The following is an 18,894-nucleotide window of genomic DNA, read 5'->3' as shown; positions in this document are numbered from 1 at the left end:
AGTATGAGATTGGATCGTCCTGAATGGCGGATTAAATACTTAAGATAGAATGAGATAGACCTCCATCTCATGCACCACCCTAAATGGCAGAATCAAAAGTTGTCTAAATGATATTCAATCTCTTACTTGAAAATCTCTATCCTCTTCGCGGCAATTGTTTTCAAACTAGAAGCGAGCTTATATTATTGAAGCCACTTCTCTTGAAATGCTAATTGCCTAGCAAAAGTACCAACGAGAGTTCATACGAATGATCATCGATTAAATTCAGCAATTAAATGCGGATTACAGCGGACCGCCAAGTAGCTGACGCAAACAAGGATACGCTGCTCTAGACGAGAGTTCTCACATTCGTTTGTGCGAAGAGCAAGCCTGCAGCCAATCGTAGCGATCATATTTCCAACAATATACTGTATCAATTATGATACATCTAGCCGGCAAGACGCCAGCACCGATCGACAATTCTTGGGCACGGCCGCGAGGCGTGATCGCGCGCAAAACCGGCGAGGGGTCTTAGTACGAGTGCTGCGGCTGCAGAGACGAGACTCAGCTGTGCGCCGACGTATCCGAGCCTTGACTGTTGCCTAGCCCACCCATGCCGGCCTGCGAAGTGAGCCTGGTGGCCGACTGCGATGTCGTGGTCACCGTGGCGGAGTGACTGAGGCCGTGATGCCTGCCGGTTTCTGGCACCAGGTGGGGCGTACGGCTGGAGACAGGCGGTAAGACCGGGCTGACCGGCCACGGGTGCAGGGACATGGTGCTGGGAGCGCTGGGCACGCTGCGTGAATGCGGCAGCAGGGGTGAGTTGGAGAGGCTGGCGAGGGGGTGATGCGCGGCGGACACGACGTTGCCGCCGCCGGAAACGCCCAGGCTCGTACCCAACGATATTGCTCCTCCGCCACCACCGCCACCGCCGCCGCTACCGCCGCCGCCGCCGCCGGAAACCGCCATAGCTACCGCGGTATCCGGGTGGAGGAAGTTACGCCGTTGCTCCATCCGCTCGGCGTGCTGCGCCAAACAGCGGGTCAGCTCCTCGGGCAATAGTTCCAGCTGGCCCTGCAATGAAGTCAGCTTCTCCTCTAGGCCGACCAGACGATCCTCCAGACCCACCAGACGCTCCTCCACCGCGTCCTGCCGCGTGCTCATGTCCGAGACGATCTCGTAGACGGTGTTTTGTGTCTATCATGAATAAGATGCATACGTTAAATACGTCAACAAGCTTATCGTACCTAGATTCTGTCATTTTTAACGATAGTTCGGTATTGTGTTATACTGTTACTGCGCGACGACAACTTTTTACTTATTTACTTTTTGACATTGTCGTCAAAAGTAACAGAATTGGGGTACTGGATGATGTAGAACAACATTGTGTTTACAATCATAAATCGGTTATTTTACATAACTAATCGTGAAAAACTCTTCTAAGTAATTACGAATAAATAATAAAGACATTATTGAGTCTATAGAACTAAATTTTTTTGCGACAAAAATGGGAATAATTAATAAAATCCTGATTTAAAGGTCAGCTGTTCTATCTAAGCAGCCATGGAAGCTTTGAAATGTAATCCCCTTCAATCCTCTCTGTACGCTGCTGCAATATTCCATCAAGCTTTACGAGAGGATGCAGGTTTCCCTTGTTAGCACAGAATCTCACCTTGGCCATGTCCGTTATAGTGTTGGCGTTGTCCATCAATTTACGCTGATCCATTTTCACCTTTCTGAGTCTGAAATTTCGAGGTAGTTTGTGATTACGCACTGGCCTAACTATGGTGACCTAATAGGTCTGGAGTGGTATCGACTTACGCGTATATGGCCAACAGGAATTTCCGCTGATGAGTCCTCACGCGTCCGGGATTGACGCGCTTCACCAAACGGGTGTGCTTGTAAATCAGCCACGTTTCCCGCAACACGTTCGCCGCGGCGTTCTTTAACTACAACAGAACAAACAACGTTTATTGTCATTCAAAGCTCCCTTCAACACCTGAACCTTTTATCGGTATCCAACAGGGTCTCTGGGATATCATATCAATATTGTATTGGAAATATATCCTCATCACTCTTAAGGCTTTAAAAAGTTTTTCAAGGTTTCCACCCTAGACGATGAAGAGATCATTTATTACGTCTTCAGAGTTATATATATATAATTTTATTTATAGGCTAAAAGAATGCCTGCAGGATATATATAGGGTGTACTTTCGTAGTTTGAGAAGGAATTGTTCAAACTATATTCGCTGAGTAAACATTATGTTATAGCAATAATTGCACAATTGTTAACTATGATATTCAATGTCACGATCAATTATTTCTTTCAGAATCTTGAGGAGGATTGTCTCAAGAAATAATGAAAGTCCTGTTGAGAACATATGTTCTACATGCGTATTTTGGCTTCGTATGAGTGTCAATTAAAAAGAAAAAAATTGCAAGATCACGTTTCTCTTTCGTTAATTACATCACGCTATACGGTATATTGTCAAGGAAAAAGAGCATTACGCTCGTTACACAAATCTTATATGGCCCAGAAAAAAAAAGTATTTCGAGAGGACTGACGTTTGTTTTGTTGCCGCGCTGATGGGATCAGATCGATTCCGCTTATGCAATGACGTGAAAAAAAGCGATATGCGTTTGAGGGTTAAAACAGCGTAAAAAGACCGTCGATACGGTCACGTGTATAGCTCTACGTTACCACTCCTTGATATTTGCAAAGTTTATAAATAAACGCTGGCTAATAATTATTTCAGTAGCCGTATGGTTGAAGACTTCGATCCGGAGGTGGAGAGAAGCGGTCGTACTTATGCAACCACACGTTCACGTCGTGCGGAACATTAATCTAAATCATAAACGAAATATTTCGAGTTACGGTTTCAATTAAAGCGGTTCGTCGGAATATTACAAAAAAAAAAAATATTTTTAGACGTGCCTTTTTATTTCTGAATAATTTCGAAATATTTTTAAAATAAAGTCCGTCTGCCTTCGCGTGCGGTAGGATTGCAATTCGCTGCATTAACTCTTTACTTCTGACATCAGCCGATCGATTATGTCACGATCTGCGGAACATGTACAACGAGTTGTCAAGGGTTTTTCCTCGTAGAGAAACTAACGATGGAAATGTCCATTTTTCCAGCTCCTGCGTTGTTCTTCGAATTCTAAATTAGCGCTGAATTTCCCAAGTGACTTGCGGGCTCATTGATTTTGTTTTTGTCTTTAAAACTGAATTGCCACTAAGGACGTAACTTTCAAATCTCGTATCCTAAAGCGCTTGAAACTCCTGTAAGTTTTTGTCCTAGCTCCTAATATTCACTATTCAACTCCCAACTACAGGCGGCCGACTTCTCAACTTATAATTTAAGTTCAATGAAACATGCCGGTGAATTATGGTGTCTATTATTGTTATAAAGTGTCCCAGAAATGGCAAAATTTTCCGTGCGATATATGTATATCAGAAAGCGAGTTTTGCAGCAAACGTTTCATTATCGTGACTTTCTTTAAGCCGCCTTTTTATTTATTTAGAAGTTTGTTAAGATTAAATCGATCGATGTCATGTTCTTTTTGTGATGATGAAGGTTAAAATGATACATTAAGTAACCGACTTGTTCATCTTCAATATAATCAATACCATTTTGTATTTTGTTCAAAAATCAATTATTAAAATTTTTATGCTAAATTTTTAATATATACGCGAGTTAATTTAATCGATTATGTTATTTGAATGTTTGATGTTGAATTCAATATTTAATATTCAACATTTTATGTTTTTATGTTAAGAATAACACAATTTATAAATAATTGAGCAAATTACATAAAAATAATGTTAAAAAATGTAAATTTTAAGATAAATGAATAAAATATGCCCATTTAACATATTATAAATAATAATTTTATTGAAATGTATTAATTTTACTAAAACATATTAATATATTGTAAATGTTTATTAATTTTTTTAGATTAATTTTACTGAAAGAATATATTTCCAATTTGATTACAAAATGTATCTATATTATATTTTTGTGATAATTTTTATATAATTGCTTTCTAATATATTGTGTTAAATAAATACAGAAATTTAGATGTTTAGGACAAGTCAAATATGTTAAATTTAAAACATTTTCTGCGAGAAAAACGTCGCATTTATTTATCTGAATGGACAATTCGATAATATTCTCTACATGTCTACGACACGCATTTTGTTTGACTCGTTTAATATAAAAAAATTGTGAAAAACATTCAAATATTTAAGTTTCTCGAATCTAAACTTCTCAATTCGGAATTCTTACAGTTGTATAAATTTTTAAACTCTACCTCATGGATTTTCTATATATGTTCTATGGATTTTCTTAAAACTTTTCTTTCACACATCTTTTATTGTTCTCATTATATTTTGAATTTCTTTCTTCGAGATTAAATATTCAAAGTTTCGAGATTATTAGGTGATATTTTTAGATTTTTGGATTCGCATTCTTCCAGATTCTCAGAATTCGTCTTTCGCTGTTTCTTTTCCTAGAATTCTAACATCCGACGTCGCGCACTTTTAATATTATCTATCTCGGTACCGCGATATAAAAATTAAGAATTCAGATTAGCAATGAAGGGAAAGTTCTGCCTAAAGGTCAAAGCAACTTCATGCAGTCCGCTTATTTCCGAGACAACCTTACTCGCAGTGGGATACTTTCTTATTACGTGGCTCAGCCAGAAAATTACGTCGCACTGTATATACATAGAGAGTGATATCCATCATGCTCTCATTATGTGCTTAATTCGCTTTTCTGATTCTTGCGGAATACTCTCAGCGAGTATAATTTCGAAACCACCTTTGCAATTATGTCTATTACTGCTACTGTTCTCTTTGGTAGAAACTTTAAGAAATTTTATACCATCTTTAGTTGAAAGCCAAGCATTATCTCTATCATTAGAGACTTTTTACCGTAAAAATCAAAACATTAAAAACTTTAAGAGCTTTGCAATTTAAATTTAAATACACGTAAATTGAGAAATTTTTAAAATTTCGCGAGCGTTAATGAGTTCATTAATTGCTCATCAGTTTTTAATCTATTTTATTCAAAATACGTTGATATTTAATAAATCGTTTCGTACATCATCTAAGAATAATGGCCAAAAGATGACTTGATATAATTTCTTCTTTTATTACTACTTGTCGTCTTACTTTGGAAACTTATTTACTATACATATCATTAAAAGTTGGCTCCCTTAATTCAGAAATTTGCGCTGGATATACAAGAACATCGCATAGTTAATTGTTGTAATACAGAAAAGTAACTTGGATACTTGTAAAATTCTTAGCTTAATCTTCTGTATTTAAATAAGGATAGTTTGAACAAAAAGAAAAGTTACTTTATATCATCCCATTATATTATTTATACATGAATTCTATTTAATCCCTTGTATTTTGAATTACTTTTTTTTTTAACTAAATTGATTTAACGATGATAAGAGTACATAATATTGTATTATTATTTTAAGAAAATTTCACAAAAAGTTTTGCAAAACAAGTCCTGCAATAACAAGTCAAATCGAAAATTGAAAATCAATTTTTCTGAAGCTTTTTACAAGCTAAATGAATGTTTAAACAAAAAGTTTCAAACAAAAGAGCAGACATATATCTCTTCATTATATCGGTCGATACAAAAGTGGTACGTACTATTGTAAGGCTATTATAGATTAGTATAGACTAATATAAAACTAGTATACCAGTTCTCTTTATAAATTCCAAGTACTTTCTCTGTTCGATCCGACTATTCGCTAATCTTTTACAATTTTTTTACGTCTTTTTCCAATGTATATTTTACAGTCAATAATTTTAAATCAGAGTATTTCTGTTGTGTTAGGAGTCTGTTATCATTTATTATTTTACATCCGTTAATAGCATTTGTTATGTAAGTATTGCATTTCATCGCGGCAACGTAACTCCCTTTTCTCTGTATTATTACAACCGCAAAGCTACTATTAACACAAAGGTCTTACAGATGCAACGGCTAGGACGGACCGCCACAGACAATGGCCTTACCCTTTTCGTTAATTGTGTGTCCATCATAAAGTTGTGCACGTGCTTCTCCGCCCGCGTAAGCTCGAGCTTCCTGGAGACGACTGCTACCAGCAAAGCGGTGCACCCCGCGCCCTGAAATTTCGAGAAAATGCAATTTCTCGTGAACTTCTCTTTCACATGAAATTTGTAGATCCTGAAACTTCCACTTTCCGCGCACTTCTTTTAAGAACCTTAAGTATATACGTTTTCCGATCCCTCAAGCTGAATGTAATGAAAAAAATCGTTTTGTTTTATTCAAGATATGTCCTAACAGCTTCTTACGGTCCTTTGTAGGTTCTCTAATCTTCGGAAAGTCTTCTCTTCGAGAGTAAGAAGTAATCAAACTTAAGAAGTCTGATCAAAAGAATATGGTGAGTGAACAAATGCGTATGCCATTGAGCTAAAAAATTGAGGTCACCGATAAAAAGGAGAATTTTCCAAGACCTACAAAAAATCGTAACAATTTCCTTGTAGAATAAGTGAAAAAAAATGAAATAAGAAAGAATCGTTTTAGTTGACTCAATGCGATATTTCGATTTGTACAGTATTTGTATTTGTACAGTTCGATACAAGTACACATTTCGTATACTGAGAAAAATATTCTGGTTAAACCAACAGAAAGACCCAACCAGAATGGCAGATTTTGGTAAGATTAAACAGAATTTTTCATCTCGCCAAAATGCTATTCTAGTTGTATCTTTTCATTAGTTTAACGAGAATATTTTTTCCGCATGCGGAAAAAATTTTTGGTATTTGTGAGACTAATTGCATGATTTATAAAATTATAATTGCTTTCGGGAACATATATTTTCTTTTGGCATATATAGAACATAATTATTCTTACTTAATTAAACATAATTATTACTAATATTACAACAATAATAATTATGCAGCAACAAAAATGGAACTAATCATGCAATTGTCACAAATACTAAAAATTTTTCTCTCATTGTCAGTATAATTGAGAGAAAAGTTTTTGAAAGAAAAAAAAATTTCAAATAATAATTTTTATCATAATAGAGTTATTAATTTAGTTGATTTTTATTAGGTAAAATCTGTCTCATTAATCACTAAATTATCTGTTCAATTGTAAGGAAACGACGTGATTAGAGAGAATTGTTTTTCATTTGCTGTTTGTAACTAATAGCAAAATTACACTAAATGCAGATTAATTTCACAGAATTTACGAGATGCATTTACAACATTATATACTCTAATATAGAATTAAATTTGTATTTGTAATTATAATTACATGTTACTATAATTATAATTGTTGCTGTAATGTTAATAATAATAACTGTATAATATAGAGTTCTATCAAAATATATGTTTGTCAACCAAAATTATACTAAAAAAGAAAAGATTGATTGAATATAGCATAGCATTTTATTGGCTGCAGCAACCTGCCAATCTTTTCTTTCATTATTACATCATAAAAATGCAATTACCTTTTTCATGAAACAAGAACGTTTCGGAACGTATTGTAAATTATGTTCGTGACTGAATTTCCGAAAACAACTTGGAAAGCGGAAGTTTCCGAGGAATTAGCTCGTGTTGTTGGAACTAGCGCTGATCAAAGCTTGGCGCTAACCACGAGTGCTAACGGATTAGTGGGGAGCGTGGCTGGAACAAGATTGGGAAGGAAGAGATGGATAATGGATAGGGAAGAGTGATAATATAATAAGGAACGGCTTGGGCGTTCCCCGAGGGAACGAGTGGATGTGGCGTTTATTGCGTAGTCTAAGCAATGGCCTTAATGACTAGCGGTTACCGTGCGATCGTAAACTCGAAAGCGCCGAAATCTGATGGCGGTGCACAAATCACGGACAAGCGATCTGCAACTCGGACCGGCACACGAGCGAGATCGATCGATTGTCCGCTCAGTAGAGTGACGCTCATTACGCTTGTCCAGCAGTAATGAAGCTTGGAGCTTAATGCACGAGTTACATCGGGTTACATGCCTGCGGAGTCGTGCGTCTCAACTCGGTTGCGGTCGCGTATATTGTGCCCCGATAGTTTGTGGTAACTACGGTAAGGATTAATGACCGGTGTAATCGACAATACGGCGCGTAATCCGACAATCGTAATTTTCGATGTCCTTATCAAAACAATTTGTTAAGACAAGTCGCGTTTAAGTATTGAGAGAAAAATGTGCGGTATTTGTGATTATAATTGATAATAAATAAAATAAATAATAATTTTATTGTCATTTTTATAATTATTACTGCAATAATAATAACTTTATATCTATAATTCTATTAAAAAATCATATTATCATGATGATTTCAAATTTAATAATAAAATCAAGATGAACAACTAAAAAAAATTAATATTTTTATGTATAACTGTTTGTATAACATTTGCTTGCAATTTATGTGATAATAACAATTAAAAAAATGTGTAAAAGAAAAATAAAGAACAATTATTTTCAAAATATATGATTAGTACCACTATATAGTTAAATTATGATAATTGCAATCATTTTTTTCTCTCAATAAAGAAATCCAAATATCTCCTTTTTTTGTTTAAGAAAATAATTTTAATTAAAATAAAAATATACAATTACTTTCGAATTAAATCTTTCCTGCAACAGCGTTACATTTCTCTCGTGGATCGTCGTTGTACGTTTGACAGAAGACGCTTTATCAATGTTACCGCGTTTCTATTACAGGATCAACGTCGCAAGTAATGTATTAAATAATCGATAAGAGTTTGCGAAAACGGTAAGAATCTCGATTCGTATAAGCTAGTTTATGTTTTGCATTATTCTCATCCTTACCATCATTCCGGTGGAGACGGCTATACCTCGACCGCAGTATGTATTGGGCACGATGTCGCCGAAACCGACGCTCAGGAACGTGATGGCGATGAGCCACATGGCGTTGAGGAGATTTGCATGTTCCTCATCGTGGAATCTACGGTAGCGAAATGATGTATTACTTTAATTAATTGATGAAGCGTGCGTGCGCAGATAAATGTCTTGATATCTTACCCTTTCTAGACCCTTAAACTCTACGAATTGAATATTTCAGACCTTAAAATACCTTATTCGAAACTTCAAGACTTTAGATTTCTAAAAGGATTGAAAGTTATAGATACTCTATTCAGAAACAGATAATCTCTTTTCGAACTATCCTTAAGAGGATATCGAGAATAATTAGATTCAGAGCACCGTGTAATTCCTTTCGTGCATTACGCGCTTTAATTGATATTACATTGTGAAATGGTCATTTCAAGATATCTGTTTTAATGTTCGCGATATTAGAAAGACATTACGATTTAGATTACGGAATTCCTCGATTCTTCTTTTTATTGGCGACTCGACTATGTTTTGTCGTAACCGGTGTTTAATCTTCACCGGAGGGCTGAGCGACCGCTCTAGGGTGGGCTACGGGTAATGCAGAATAAAAGACAACATGCTCCCCACGAGATTCATTATCGGGCGCAAAGAGGATTGAGATGACAATGCGAGCGACGTACCAGGCTGTAATCCAACGTCGTAAAGCGACTTTAACAGCCTCGTTACATGGCCGATGTTACATGATTTCGTCTTCGACTAGTAAAATCATCTTTTAGAGCTCATTAAGGGTTCCGGCTTTCGATATCTAAGAGCCAACTAGGTCGGTTGATTATTTCGACTTCGCCGGACAACAAATCAACACAACAATTGTAATCATGAGATCCTAACCAGGATTACATCACTGTTGATTGTTGTTGGTGTCGTTATGTATCGTTGTGCAGCTTTTTCATCATACAAAATATCTGTGCAACGATAATGTCATCTATCGATATACAAAATAGCACCTTAGATAGCAAGCTGTTACTCGTCATTTTGATATCAAAAGGACATTAAAGATGTTATTTTCATGTTAAAATAACGTTAGCTGCTGTCTGAGAAGATGATATACATAAAGAATCGTATATTCTTCACTAAGGAAATAATAAAGTATGTTCTATCAACAAATATATGGTTGACAACTAAAAATGAATTGCATTACTCATTTTTCTCCGTTTGTAGCAGCATTTTTCATGTCAAATATTAATTTGTAATACAACACTTACAACCCATACAATAAAAATTTTGGCACTTGTAACGTTTTGCCATGACACACTTCAATTAATATTATTAATTAACGTAAGTTAAATGGATTTTAGAGATCTAGTATCAGTAACTGTATTACAGATTTTGATTTCATCTTCGGAAGATTAATGTCTTTAAACCGTAGCGCAATAACATTTTATTATCGTAACAAAAATTAACGACAAAAAGGAAAATCTTTTCAATGAGATTAATCCGTGTAACGAACTTTACTCTTCCACTCTCCCACTTGGTTCCGATAAAATTGATGATTCGCGCTTGTAACAAACGGTCCACTCCATAGAAACCCCATAAAACGGATTATTTTCGCAGTAACGCTGATTGTATGACTGATTGTTGGCCGCGTAAATCGCTTTATTGTCGTGGAAATTTGCGCGGCTACGTGCAGATGCACACTGAATAAAATATCATTTGTATTTCGTGACAATTTCCGGTCCCATAATCCGAGAGTAAAATTGGCCGCGGGGCCCGCACAATGTATACGTTGATGTGAGAGCAAAATTATCAAATTGATTTTTTAATTTTGAATTTAGATGCAAATACGCAACCGCAAATTCGATAATCTCGAACCGCACGCGTTAGTTGAATAATACAACCTCGATATCATATACGATTTATTTTGTAAAATGATTTGGAAATATTTATTTAGTTTTGATAAATAAACATTTTACGCAGTTTACGAGAAAATTGACAGCAGCGGAAATTCATAATAATGATTGATAATGATAATCATGAAGCATAATTTATTACTATATGATGCACTGAAAATCATGACGTTAAACTTTATTAAATACCACCAACAACGTTTACAAAATAGAGATTTAAATAAATTTAATACAACTATTACTATAATGTTTCACATGATATATGTTTGAATTGACAGTAATGGAAATTGATAATGTTTTGCCATAGCACAATTTATAATTCGTAACATTGTAATTTGTAATATTAAATTTGGCTAAAATATCGTTAATAAATTACTAAATTTACTAACAAAATGGATATTTGAAAAAAAAATTACTTATTAAAAAAAATCATTCTATTAGATATATTTTTTATCGGTACTTCATGTATGCGTCGTTTTACGTAATAAAATAAAAATATAAAATTCAAATCAGAATAAAAATTAAAATTCCTTTCGTAAATACCGTTTCATTTGCTGAAACATTCCGCGAGGCATTGCGATGTTCGAGATATTCTCGTATTCATTTAGCATACGTCGGAAATTTATCGGAAAACCGAATGTTCCTAGCATTATCGAGTCATATTATCATAATCGACTATCGAATAAAGGTGGAGGGCGATTAATCAAATACGAGCCATTTCCGAAGATTGCCTTACGAGCAACAATGAAACAGCCAGCTGACATTATCAACGGTTTAAAACCGTTCATCCTGTACCGAGGAATGCAGAATGTTAGAAGCAGCCAGTAACACGTCGACACATATTTCGCCAAATGATAAATATTTCAGTTAAGGACGTGGGTGGAAAATCCTCCCATCATCCATTAAGAAGAAGCGAGTGGGTTTTAGAAGACGGCAGGTAAGAAAGATCCTTTTTCTCCGAGCTATACATAGCTGTAGGGATCAATGGCAGACACCTTATATCGTCTGGTGAATTGATTATTCCTGAAATCGGCGCAACTATTTATGGCAAGAATTTAATTATCAGTCAGTCTCTGAGATCCGCTAAATCTCCGCGATCGCCAGCAACCCCAATCGGGGATTCCCGCTTTGGCGGAAGGATGCATTGAGATTTATTATTACGGCGCGGTAGTGCGACGGACGGACGCGCCATTAGGTCGTAGATCAATCATCGTACGCAAATGAGTTGCAACCATAGAGCTGTGTATGATTCCAAAATGCACGTGTCATGCTGCTCTTCCTCCCTTCGAATAATGGATCGCATGGATAAAACGAGATCTGTTGCCATTACTAAGTTTCAGTTGCTATATCGCGTAACGTGAAGAAATCATATCTTCCTAACAAAAAATTTACATCGAGAGAAAAAGTTTAGTACTTGGGATTATAATTGCATGAAAAAATAATTATGATTAGGAGCTTCATTTTTAAGTTATTATTGCTATAATATTAATAATAATAGTTAGATATATATAGAGTTATATTAAAAAATATAATAAAATATATATATAAAATATATATATATTATTACTACATAATAGTAATAATTATAACAATGAAGCTCTTAACTATTTTACCATGTAATTATAATTACAAAATATTAAACACTTTTCTCTCAATGCAATACTAAAAGCAAAAAATAGCGACCATTTTTATTAGTATATCCGGTAAATACAAAAAGTGTAATTGAACAGTTTTATTCATTTGAAATTTTCACGTTAAAACAATATTTATTTACGTATTTATTTGAAACTGTAGATTTCAACAAATATTTATTCATAAATGTTCTATAAATAATTTGGCGAGTATTTGTATATATTCAAATAAAATGTGAATTAAAAAAGAAAGCAACTCTAATAAGCAACTCTAATAAGCAACTTTTTCTCCTAAATAATAACTCCTTAATAATAACTAATAACTTGTAGTAAGTAAATATTTGGCTTTAGTGATAGAAAATCGTTTACTATTTTCATATTAAATTTTATCATATCAGTTTTACTTTATTTCCCTACTTAAAATTTGAATTCGAATATAGAATGATAAAGATGTTTATCCTCTCTTAACAAGGTCGTCAGAGATTATCTGTCAGTTTCTGATACAAACGCATCTATAAAATGTATTTTCTTATGTCTTGATTTATTTAAAAGCAAATGTAATTACTTAATTGCTTATACAGTTCGTAAAATATTTTGCCTTCGAACTTCACTAAAATTGTCTAAACTATGTTAAGATGAAAATGAGAATTATTATTATCTATGTTTTTACTAAGGAAAATATTTAATGTGGTTATGATCTACAGAGTAGGAATGAAAATGCAAATTAAAGATAATCATACTTACAAATATATTCATTTAAACTGAATAAAAAATATTTATTTGTTTTTCATACATAAAAAATTATATTCATACTCTCGTATTCATATTTATGATTAATTCATTTATTCGAATATTGAATATTGGCTACATTAGTTTTGATAGCATCGGTAGCTAGAAAACTATTATAGACGTAGAGAATTGAAAAATTTTGATTAATGAGATTTGATATAATAGTAGAAACAAATGACGAATCCATTACTCTTTAGAGTCAATGTAACCCAAGATTTTATCGACGCAAGGAATTACAAGCATGGAATAAACAATAGTGACATATCTTCTATACATAAATAGGGTCGGGTTCTCTTACCTCTCGCACTGTCGCAGTGTCCATGAGGCGATGATCCACAGGGAGACCATGAAGACTAGCAGCACCGTGCCCGGGCAGATGGTCATCAGGGTCTTGAGGACGAACCTGGTGTTAAAGTTGATGCGATTCAAGGCCCCTATGCTCCGTGACGACGCGTCCGTGAAGAGTTTCGAGTGCAGCAGCATCACCCGGCAGATGAGGTAGAGCCTGAGGAACATCGGTAGCGAGAGAGTGACGTCGTATGGCACCCACTTGGAGCCGATGTCGCCGTTCTTGTTCGCCAGCTTAGTCGTCCACAGGAAGTAGTACTCGCCCGGGATCGGGTGGATCGCGCAAATCGCCAGCTCTACCGAGATTTGCGCGATCCGCTGCCAGGTCATTGCGATCCGCCAGTCGTCCGCGCAGTTATCGATCATGAACAACTGTCGCCCAACAAAAGAAAACGGACAGATAACAAGAGAACACTCTCACAACCGGAACGTGTCTGTCTAATGTCGTCTGAAGTTTTGTGTGCTTAAATCGGAGAAATATTTTTTCCTTAGAAATATATCCATGCAGAACAAACAGTCATGATGATATCAAAATGACTCCAAAATAATAAAAAAAAAAACGTTAGATTCTTTAGGTTTCAACGATAATAAAAAGATAAAAATTTGGGCGCTGCAATTAGTGCGCTAAATATTTAATAAAAAGATAAATTTCACATATATCGAAACTAATGTTTAGCATTTGATCATATAATAAAAGAAGATACATTTCGGTTACTTTCTTGCCATTACTAAGCGCATGTAAAAATAAATATTGTACAACAGTCATGAATGAGTTGCATCATTAAATTCTTGTGCAATCTGTCTACGAAATTTTTTTCAGCCAAACTCTACTCCATAACAAGTCAGGGAATATTTATCTCCTAACTTAGACGACTGGATAGTAATGAAAAAGTTAAGTCAAGATGCAAACGAATGTGTTCAAATATTAATATATCAAAAAAATTTGGCAATCCTCTATAATGGGAAAAAGGGAAACATTGAGAAAAATTGGTAAGTATATATATATATATAAAACCATTTATTTTGTTGTGATATGTAACTAATAAAAACTTTTTTACTTTTTCATTTGTATTCTTCTAATTAAAAGTTGGTTAAAATAATAAAAAAATTGTGTTGTAATCAAAATTTGATTAGACTACCTAAATTTTTATTAAAACAACGCAATTTTTAAATAAAAAAGTAAGAAAGTTTTTTTGTTAGCTGCATATCAACAAAATAAATGGTTATACCAAAATATTTCTCTGAGTGGTATATAATATTTATTTAAAAGGAAAAAAACAATGGTCAAAGTGACTAGACACAGTCAAAAATCAAAGAACGAAAGTTGAGTAAACATGACGGTTACACGTCTCAGTGAAAACTTTTTACTAAGATATATAACCATCATGTTTACACATTTCGTTCTTTGATTTTTGACTGCAATGTTTTGGGCACTTCGACTGTTTTTTTTTTAAATATTTATTTTACGCTTTCTTTCACGATGCGAAAAATTGCCTAGTTTTTTAATATTTGAGTACATTCGTTTGCAATTTTGAGAATTCAATTTTTTTGTTACCGTCCAGCTGGTGAGATGAATATTCGATCTCTCTGTCTTGTTATGGAACGAAGTTTGGGCGCAAGAAATTTCGTAGACGGATTGTATAACAATTTTACTAATGATTATTGTTTCTATTTTTATATGCGCTGATGATGACTAGAAAGCAACTAAAACGTTTTTTTATTATATAATCAAAACATTAGTTTTAATACACGTGGAATTAAATTTTTAATTAAATATTTAACGCACTAATTACAGCATCAATTTCTAGCTCTAATTATAATTTTTGTATTGTTTTTATTGATTTCAAAATGATTATAAAAGATCACTTTTCGATTTATTTTAATGTATCATGTTGGCATGACTTGTTTGTGCTGCTGGATTATTAAAAGCAATCTATAAATTATTATTTAATCTATAAATTATTACTTAAAACATTATTTCTGTATTCAAATATTTAAATAATCCCAAAAATTATTCGGAAGAATATTTGCTTTTGTAATAATATTTCTAATATTATTCTCGATGAATTTAAATACTTGAATATTACTTTGATAATTATTCTGAGGAATATTTAATCAAGAGACTCTTTTATAATGATTATTTTACATGTTTTTTTTTTACGTTGAAGATCTCGAGTATTTACTTTCCTTTTATTGAATATTCCAATAAGCTTTCGACAAATTTCACGATTAATATGTAATACGACTGAGAGTTAATTAAAACATATTATTAACTGTTCAGTTACTCGTCGAAGCTAAAAAATGTCTATTAAACCCGCCTATTTCGCATGATTGTTTGTCGAGCGGACAGATAAATGAATAAATTAATGCTCAACCCTTCAATATTATCATACACAATATTCAAAGCGATTTTTCGGTACGTCGACTGATATCGATTGCGCGAAATTGCCAATCGAGACAAATGAGTCTACGTATCCCAGATACGAGAGCTTGCTCTTTGAGCCTCCAGCCCGATTAATATGAATTCCAGCCGCTTTGCCCTGACTTGATTAAAACGCCGCGCCACGTATTCATTGTTTATCGCCGTTTATCCCGTGCGAGAGAACACGTCGTCGTAACCGTACACAACGCCACCGCCATTCCAGTAACAAATCATCCTTAACTCGGTAACGATCCTGTCAGATCTAAACAGATCGTGTTAAAGGACCCTACACACTACAAACACACGTATCATTCGAGGCACGTAATACGTGATTTGTATCGTGTTGTGATACGGATTTTTGATTTCATGGGTCTTCGACGCCTCGGATTTTTTTTTTCCATTTTCATATTACTCGTTTTCTTTATCCGAAAGATTTTCACGGATATAAACGCACATTTCCATGTATTATTTGTAATTTTTTACTCAACAATATAACTCTAATATAATACATATGTTATATGATACACGTGTTATGTTACAATTATAATGTGTAATAGAAACAGATATGTATTATATGTAACTTGATGTTTACTGCGATTCATTATTTTTTATATTCATTTTTTTTTATATTAGACTCGCGCACAACATAAATAAACAGTAATATTACATTAATATTATAATTTCTCATTCAACGATATAAAATATGTTGTACAGTATAACAGTTATATTGTCGAGAATGAAATTATAAATTCATATAATTTTTTCATCATAAATAATCTAGAAAATCAGCTTCTAAAATATTATAGCACTTGAGAAACGTGAGAATGGTATGCAGATCCAATCTGACTTCATTAATTACTTATTACGCGATATCAGATTACTATTATCGGAACACTATGCGGGAGGTCATTAGGACTTGAAGTGTCATAAATCATCCCTTAAGTTTCCCCCGCTCTAACGTGTCGGTTAGAACCACACGATTTTAAATTTCGCCGCTTCGACAATAGAGTTGTTCCACTCTGAGGATCTTCAGGATATGATACATCCTCGGGATATGATACATCCATCACGAGATGTAGAGATCTTTTATATCTTAGCGATATCTCATCCACATGATACATCGTGGATACTTTGCAGCCCGTATCTCTCAGCCAGCGCTGAGGCTATGGAAGATGCGACCCGCCAACGTCGTGAATAGATTAGTATAATGCAGTGGGAGTCCATTTATCCGGTGGAATAATCCGGAAGATACGAAGATTGTCGCGCAACGTAAAAAAGTGAAAAAAAAAAATTTAACTGTGTACCGTGAAACCGTAAAAGATGGGATGTGCGACACAAAGACGGTTGACGATAGCAAAAATGCAAACTGCCGGATGCGCGCTGCGTGTATTTGAGGGTCTAACTGTAGGGTCGGCTTGAACATCACTGATTTATGGACTACATGAATCTATAGTAATGTCATACCTTCTAAACTTCACGTTATCTGAGCGGCTGCAGAACCGTGGATACCCTATAACGAGCTTTGAAGTAAGAGGCTATATAGTATTATAGGATTTTGCGATGAGGGCAAAGATACACAGAATATTAATAGCAAATTTCGTGGAAATGAATAAACGTTAAACTTGCGATTCTTTTTTGTTTTATCAAATTTCGTCAGCATATAGAGAGAACGATTTTTTTTATTAAAATATCTAAAAATTTAACTGGATACAGATCTGAAAATAATTTTATTCATTGTTAATTTATAGTGTCAAATTTTACCTAATATTACTGCTTCTATTTAGTGTATCGTCATTTTATACTAATACAATAATTAAATTTGACGCTATATTATAGTGTCAAATTGACATTATATAGTCAATTTTTAAATTTAACCAAATATAGATTTAACAATGTTGGACTTCAAAATAATTATGTGTATAGAACGCTGAAGCATCTGTTGATAATGTTGCATAGATTTTTAATATTCTAGTAACTAGTTTGAGTGTCCCTGTATACGTACTTTAATAGTTAATTCAAATAAAATTATTTTCAAATTTGTATCTGAATTTTTAGACATTTCAGCAAAATCATTCTTTCGGTGCAGTTTATTGCGATCATTCTTTTTAAAATTTTTTTCTGTTAATTCTTTTTGTGAGAATCGACATTAGTAGAAATCGAGGACTGTTAACGGCTCATTATTCAATGCGAAATTAAATTTGACAAAATCGATGAAAAATTTATTCACGAAAAGAACGGTTTTGTTGAAATATCTAAAAGATATTAGCTAAATTTGAAAATTTTGTTGCACTCAAAATAATTATATAGGATGCTCAAAGTGATGCTGGAATATTAAAACTTTTTGCAGCTTTGCTCATCATGTTTGAGTTTCCTATATAATTAGTTTTATGGTCCAGCAAAAAAATATTTTAAGATCTGTACTTATATACTAAAATTTTTACATACTTCAGTACAATCATTCTTTCCATGTATCTATAAAATATGCAGAAAAATACATATACATACTTATGTGTGTGTATATATTATATATACGAATATATATGGAAAGAATTTTCTCTTAAAATTTACTCTAAAAATATAATAGTTGTGGTACAATATAATATTTCGAAGATTTTTATCATGCACTTCAGTAAAATTAATCAAACTTATTTTATATTTTATTATATTATAGTTTTATTAGTGAGTAAGAGAAATTTACAATTTTTCAAAATACAATGTTGTCCCACTATTATACATGTGAAGGAGCACGGCAGTGCCTCACGCCATATCTTATCGCCGAGACACTCTCTCCAGATTTTCAGAGTAAATTTTAAGAGAAAATTCTTTCTGCTTACACACACACACACACACACACACACACACACACGCGCGCGCGCGCTACTATATAATAAACTAAAATACTAGTAAGAAAGTAACGAAACTAACTAACGAAAAGTTAAAACTTACGTATATACTAATAATAACTA

At 33.9% G+C, this 18,894-nt stretch overlaps 1 protein-coding gene across 1 annotated transcript in view; it reads right to left on the bottom strand.

Moving 5' to 3' along the window:
- Positions 1–543: 543 nt before the first annotated feature.
- Positions 544–18,894, bottom strand: part of LOC105621656 (small conductance calcium-activated potassium channel protein) — a 117,053-nt gene continuing 98,702 nt past the window's right edge. The window contains exons 3-8 of the mRNA XM_012203124.1: positions 13,457–13,878; positions 8,814–8,949; positions 6,017–6,127; positions 1,801–1,928; positions 1,652–1,721; positions 544–1,176 (exon numbers count right to left, since the gene is read on the bottom strand). Of these exons, the coding sequence (XP_012058514.1) occupies positions 544–1,176; positions 1,652–1,721; positions 1,801–1,928; positions 6,017–6,127; positions 8,814–8,949; positions 13,457–13,878 (1,500 nt within the window). The remainder of the gene's footprint in view (positions 1,177–1,651; positions 1,722–1,800; positions 1,929–6,016; positions 6,128–8,813; positions 8,950–13,456; positions 13,879–18,894) is intronic.

This window comes from Atta cephalotes (assembly GCF_000143395.1).
Source record: "Atta cephalotes unplaced genomic scaffold scaffold00035, whole genome shotgun sequence".
Taxonomy (NCBI): Eukaryota; Metazoa; Arthropoda; class Insecta; order Hymenoptera; family Formicidae; genus Atta; species Atta cephalotes.
Note: the sequence above shows the minus strand (reverse complement) of the source record. Positions and strands in the feature narration are given on the sequence as shown.